The sequence below is a fragment of the Herpailurus yagouaroundi genome, unplaced genomic scaffold, assembly GCF_014898765.1.
Source record: "Herpailurus yagouaroundi ecotype Mexico unplaced genomic scaffold, PumYag 140, whole genome shotgun sequence".
In the NCBI taxonomy this organism is placed as follows: Eukaryota; Metazoa; Chordata; class Mammalia; order Carnivora; family Felidae; genus Herpailurus; species Herpailurus yagouaroundi.
The window spans coordinates 96202194-96208472 of NW_024412395.1; the positions used below are offsets into that span (position 1 = coordinate 96202194).

General features: G+C 54.7%; 1 protein-coding gene across 2 annotated transcripts; it reads left to right on the forward strand.

Annotated features, from left to right (window-relative positions):
* Positions 1-138: 138 nt before the first annotated feature.
* RETREG2 (reticulophagy regulator family member 2) lies at positions 139-5934 on the forward strand. 2 transcript variants are annotated; one of them, XM_040476314.1, is made up of 9 exons: positions 139-493; positions 777-883; positions 1872-1902; positions 2254-2389; positions 2798-2882; positions 3221-3364; positions 3521-3612; positions 3775-3910; positions 4171-5934. In XM_040476314.1, the coding sequence occupies exons 1-9, from the start codon at positions 213-215 to the stop codon at positions 4794-4796; spliced, it is 1638 nt and encodes a 545-aa protein (XP_040332248.1). In that variant the 5' UTR covers positions 139-212; the 3' UTR covers positions 4797-5934. The 2 variants fall into 2 exon arrangements, with proteins under 2 accessions (XP_040332248.1, XP_040332247.1); XM_040476313.1 differs by having other exon boundaries at positions 142-493; positions 3521-3615.
* Positions 5935-6279: the final 345 nt, after the last annotated feature.

A 6279-nucleotide genomic window follows, 5' to 3' on the forward strand; every position in this document is an offset into this window, starting at 1 on the left:
TGACAGCCGCCTGTGCGCAGGCGCGGGCCGCCCTATCCCGGCGGTTAGGGTGCGTCACGTGACGGGCTCGTCTTTCCTCCGTCACGTGACGGTCCCTGGGCGGCCTCGGCTGCGCTCTCCGCGGCGTGCGCCCCCTTCCGCCTGACGCGCCCCCGGCGGCGGCCGCGCAGCCCTGGCTCCTCGCGGGCTCGGGCGGCGGCTGCGACGGGGCTATGGCGAGCGGCGGCGGCGGTGGTAACACCGGCGCGGGTGGGGGCCCGGGGGCAGGCCTGAGCCTCGGCCTGGGCCTAGGTCTGAGCCTAGGCATGGGGGAGGCCACCGGCGAGGCGGAGGAGGAGGCGGCCACGGCCGAGGCGGTGGGACGCCTGGCCACGACGCTGTGGCTGCGGCTCCGCGGCTGGGAGGCAGTGCTGGCGGCAGCGCAGCGGCTGCTGGTGTGGGAGAAACCGCTGCACAGCCTGGTCACGGCGGCCGCACTCAACGGCCTCTTCTGGTAACGGCCACGGAGAAGGAGGGGGCGGGGCCGGGCTGCGCGGGCGGGCGGGGGCGGGAGGGGCCGGGAGCACCTTTCCCGTTCCTGGGGTTGACACTTGCCTCGGGGGAGTGACCCCCTTCTCCCGTCTGTTGTCGGTCGGGGTTGTCCCATACCTCTGTCTCCGGTCTCATGGTAGGCCTGGAGGTTCCGGTTCCCCTATCGGTGGGCGCTTTTCCGCCTTTCGCGATGGATGCGGGGGCCTCTCACCCACTCATCGCTGAGGTGCCTGTCTCTCCCTAAGGTTGCTCTCTTCGTCGTCCCTCCGGCCCTTCTTCCTACTCAGCGTCTCACTTTTGGCCTATTTTCTGCTGGATCTCTGGCAGCCTCGCTTCTTCCCTGACATCGCAGGTGAGTATTCATTCAGTAAGCCCCGTTGTGCACTTGCTTTGTGCCTGAGCCCGCTGGGTGGGTTGAATGGTGAGGGCAAATGTACAGCAGGCCCCCGGGTCCCAGGCACCACCTTAAAATTAGTGTTACTGTGAGCGTAGTAGTTAAGAGTGCAGACTCTACATCCACATTGCCTGGGTTCCATTGCTTGCTCTGCCGTTTGCTGTGCGTGTGACCTTGTAAGAGCCACTCAATTTCTATTTCCCTCGGTTTTCTCTTCTATAAAACAAGAATGATAGAATTTAGTCGGTAAGCAACTGAAGACTAAATGAATTAATACCTGTTCTGTGCTCGTGGTAGAGGTTCAGATAGCACAGGAATCATGGGAATATTAGGTTCTGTTTTTGTTGTTGTTATGCCTGTATTTACTGAATGGGTATTTTGGAGCAATTAGATGTCACCTGTGTGTGAGCTGCTTGGGATGTAAAAACGAATAAGGTGTGTTTGAAAAGAGTGAAGTTTAGGGGCACCTGGGGGGTCTCAGTCAGCTAAGTGTCTGACTCTTGATTTCTGCTCGGGTCATGATCCCGAGGGCAGTGAGATCGAGCCCCAAGTCAGGCTACGTGAGACTCTCTCTCTCCCTCTCTTTTGCTGCCCCTCCGCCATGCACGCATCTTGTGTGCTCTCTCTCTCAAAATAAATAAATTAATTTAAAAAAATTAAAGTGTGGGGTACCTGGCTGGCTCAGAGCATTCTTGATATCGGGGTTGTAAGTTCAAGCTTCAGGTTGAGTGTAGAGGTTACTTAGAAATAATAAAGAAATCTTTAAAAGAAAGTGATTAAAGAGGGAGACAGTTGTGTAAATAGCAACAATTATGACAATGTAACTTTTCCTGGTTGGTGTCTGAAGGTGCTCTGGGAATGCAGAGGAGGGGCAACTGTTTCTGCCCTGAGAAGTGTCTCCCAGAGCCCTACCACTCAATAACTTGTTCCCCACCTCTCTCTATAGCATCATCCCCAGAGGAGCCCCACTCTGACAGGTGAGTGCAGGCCAGCTCTTGAAGACAAATGCCCAAACCCTGTTTTGCTTTGGCGCCAGTGTCCCCACAGTGCAGGGCGACACTGCAGGGTCTGCAGAGACCCCAGCATAGCAAATGGACTGGCAACAAGTTCGGTCCTGGGTTCCTATTTAGGTGTTTGGGTGCCTGATGCTTTGGGGGCAGAGGGTTGGGAACTCTGGGCTTTGCTTCCCAAGATGAGGACAGCCTCCCTTTGGGAGGTGGGGTTGTCCAGTTTTTTAGACTGAAGATCTCATTGGCATTCTCAGAGGGATTTGAGTGCCTAGGAAGCTGGTGTCTGAGGCCTCCAGGGGTCATGTCATGTCTCCCCAGTGAGGGTGCGGGGTCAGGCGCCCGGCCGCACCTGCTGAGTGTGCCCGAGTTGTGCAGATACCTGGCTGAGAGCTGGCTCACCTTCCAGATTCACCTGCAGGAGCTGCTGCAGTACAAGAGGCAGAATCCAGCTCAGGTAACCTCTTTCATGTCATATAACAGTTTCCCGCACTGTGGGGAAATAGAGGTAGGGGAATGGGGAGGAGTAACGTGAAATCCCTGGCTGGACACTGAAGGAAGAGGGTTGGGTGCCTTTTTGAGGCAACACATGCAGCGAGTAGCCTGGTACAGGAGTAGTCTCATTTCAGAGAGTAAGTTTGTGATGTTTTGACACTGTTTCCTGTTAAGGGATATCAGTCTGAGTTGTAGGCGTTTGATGATGTCTATTGTAAGCTTACTGCATTGGTTGTCTTGGGCATTCTCTTGACTAGACTAGATCACTGCATCCCCAGAAGGCATACCCCTCCTTCCACCAGCTGAACAGCAATTTCTTGCCCAGATGAGTGGGGCATATACCTCTCAGACCCTGTTCTCTTCTCTGCAGTTCTGTGCTCGAGTTTGTTCTGGCTGTGCTGTACTGGCTGTGCTGGGACACTACGTTCCGGGGATTATGATTTCTTACATTGTCTGTGAGTAGACTTTAACCTCTGCCTTTCCCAAAGCTGGTTCCTTCTCTTTCCTTGGACTGGGTCAAAGGGACTGGCTAGCCCTAAGGGAGGATGGTGCACTCTCTTTTTTTTTTTTTTTTTTTTTTTTTTTTTGATGATCTGTTTACGGAGATCTCCAGGGGATGCTGGAGTGTTAGTGATGGTGGAAGAGTCATCTGGGCAGGAGAGTGGTAGATGTGGAGGGAGAAGGTTTGTCCAGCCTCCAGAAAGCCTTCAGCAATTTCTGTTTAGGGACCAGTTGCATGAGGGCCCTCAGGAAGTAGGCATAGGAAGCCCTGAGTGGACTCTCTAACCTCCAGTGCTGAGCATCCTGTTGTGGCCCCTGGTGGTTTATCATGAACTGATCCAGAGGATGTATACTCGCCTCGAGCCCCTGCTCATGCAGCTGGACTACAGCATGAAGGCAGAAGCTGATGCCTTGCATCACAAACACGACAAGAAGAGTAAGGGGCTCCCATGCCCAGGAGGGGGATGTGGGGGAAGGCATCGGTTTATGGCTCATGAAGTGCCCTGGAACTTAGATACTCTCTAGTCTCTTGACCACGTTTGTCCCCCACCACCGTCTCTGCTTGGTCACTGCCCTGCTGTTATTTCTCTAGAGCGGCAGGGGAAGAATGCACCCCCTGGAGGTGATGAGCCACTGGCGGAGACAGAGAGTGAAAGCGAAGCAGAACTGGCTGGCTTCTCCCCGGTGGTGAGGTCCAAGGGAGATGGGATGCCAAGTAGAGGCTGGAGGAGAATCTGCTTCAGAGCAGCTACTTCTCAAGAGGGTGGGAGGCAGTGGGCGGGGGTGCTTTTGAAAAATCGGTTCTCTTATTTTCTCATCTGTTCTGTTATCTGGGTTCTCCTGCAGGTGGATGTGAAGAAAACCGCATTGGCCTTGGCCATAACAGACTCAGAGCTGTCAGACGAGGAGGCTTCTATCTTGGAGAGTGGTGGCTTCTCTGTATCCCGGGCCACAACTCCACAGCTAACTGATGTCTCAGAGGGTACGAGAAGTCCTTTGTCCTCCCAGTCTTCCTGTTCCCTGTTGTGGATGCTGGCCATGTTCTCTGACTGTCACCCCCAGAAATGTTTTTTCTGGGAACTGATCCTGTAATTCGACTTCAAGCTCTGAAAGACCTTAACGCCTAAGGCCTGGTCCAGTATTCCATGTCCTGAGTTCTCATCCTTGAATTGACTGCCTGTTTGTGAGAGTTCCGAACAGCAGGCCCGTCCACCCATTCCTGACTCTTTGTTTTCTGCATAGATTTGGACCAGCAGAGCCTGCCAAGTGAGCCAGAGGAAGCCCTGAGCCGGGAGCTGGGGGAGGGAGAGGAGACAGAGCCAGTCCCTCCTGAAGACCTGCTGGGCCCTCCTCAGGCCCTCTCAAGGCAAGACCTGGACTCGGAAGAAGAGGAGGAAGATGTGGTAGCCAAGGAAACCTTGCTTCGGCTCTCGTCCCCTCTTCACTTTGTGAACACGCACTTCAACGGGGCAGGCTCTCCCACACATGGAGGGAAGCTCTCCCCTGGAGGACCAGCGGAGACACTGAGCCCGGAGGCAGTGAGTGGTGACCTCCCCACTCCACCGAACACCCTGTCACCCCTACTTTGCCTGGCCGAAAGTGACCCGGTCCCCTCCCCCTCAGTGCTCCCACCTCCTCCCCAGGACTTGCCCCAGCCCCTGTCTGTCCCTGAGGAAGAAGAGGCACTCACCACTGAGGACTTCGAATTGCTGGATCAGGGGGAGCTGGAACAGCTGAATGCTGAGCTGGGATTGGGGCCAGAGACACCCTCAGAGCTCCCTGATGCTCCACCCCCTCCACCCCTAGGGCCCGACACCCTGTCTCTGGTACAGTCAGACCAAGAGGCTCAGGCCGTGGCAGAGCCATGAGCCACAGGGGAAGGAGTTGCAGGCACAGTAGGGTTTCCTGGCCAGGGACGTCACCGTTTCCTCTTTTCCCTACTCTAGGGAGGGGTCGTACGTGGGGAAGCTGGCTGTCAGATGGTAGCCAGTCCACCCTCTGCCTGCCTGCCTGCCTGCCTGCCTGCTGTCCCAGGCCTGGAACAGTGCCCGTGCCTGGGATTGGTTTTAAGTTTGTAAATAATTTTACACTTGGGTTAGTGGATGTGAACAGGGCTAGGGAAGTCCTTCCCACAGCCTGCACTTGCCTCCCTGCCTCATCTCTACTCTCATTCCACTATGCCTCCAGCCCTGGTGGTCGTCCCCTTTCTTTTTCCTCCTATCCTCAGGGACCTGTGCTGCTCTGTCCTCGTGTCCCACTGGTTGTTTAGTTTGGGCACTTGACCATTTGTCTTTCCTGTCCCGTGTTCCTCTCTGCTTTATATCCTGCCTGTGTCCTGTCCTTAGCAGCTCCATCCCCGCTCTTTGCCGGCTCCTTCCCAGCAGGTGGTGGCTAAGCTTTAGGGAGGCTCCTGTCTGGGTGGTACAGACTAAACCTGGGGTGGTGGGTCAGGCCGGTGGTTATGCACTTAACGTCACTATAGCCCACATAACCTGCACCGCGCCCTTGCCCTAGATCATCCCAGCCTTTCGTGATGAGGGAGAGCGGGAATCCCACAGCATGTGCACCAGCACTGCATTAGTGAGCAGGAGTTCCATCTTGTTGGGATGAAGGGTCCTCTTACTCTAGGAAGGAATAAGGCGACCGCTCTCTGGGCCGTGAATGGTCCTGGTGTGGTGGGACCCCCTACCAGGGTCAGGAAGTGGACAGTAACATCTGTGCAGGTGTTGAGTGGAAAAATAAAGCGTTGATTGGCTAGAACTGCTGCTGCCTGCCTGCCTCGCTGTGAGCTGCCTCCCACACTGCTCTGTTCCTTCCTCACCCCTCACCCCTCACCCTTGTGCCCTCAGACTTGTTCCTGGCTATTTATTTACCTTGGTGCAAAACAAGGCCAGAAGCAAGGATTACCCCAACAGCCCTAACTTTCCCTTAGTCATCTTCCCTGACAGAGTGATCTGTACAGTGAGATTTAGCATGTGTGAATAAAGCGTACACAGGAGGAAACTGCCTCGTCTTCCTAGTCAGTACAAATCGAGGACCAGAACGATTGTTTTCTGCCATGTTGCCTACAACCTCAGTGTCCCCGCAAGTCCTGTCCCGTCCGCATATTCACAACTAGCTCACTCAACCGTGACTTGTTTATACTGGGGACCCAAACAAGACCTATACCCGTATCAAAACTGCTTTGAGTCCAAGGAACACTGAAGAAATAGCACGAATCAAAAGCAGAATATGTGCTTGGCACTCTTCCAAGCGGTTTATTATATTTATTAACTCGTTTCCCCTCCTAATCCTGAGACACATAGCAACTCCATTTTACAGGTGGGCTAACTTTCCTGAAGACCACAGTCC

What these genes read in the sequence shown, in the direction of transcription:
- RETREG2 (XM_040476313.1), top strand. Translation starts at nt 213, where the DNA reads ATGGCGAGCGGCGGCGGCGGTGGTAACACCGGCGCGGGTGGGGGCCCG. An exon ending in GAGGAGCCCCACTCTGACAG is followed by an intron (nt 1,903 to 2,253) that starts GTGAGTGCAGGC and finishes ATGTCTCCCCAG; the next exon opens with TGAGGGTGCGGGGTCAGGCG. An exon ending in AGAGGCAGAATCCAGCTCAG is followed by an intron (nt 2,390 to 2,797) that starts GTAACCTCTTTC and finishes TCTTCTCTGCAG; the next exon opens with TTCTGTGCTCGAGTTTGTTC.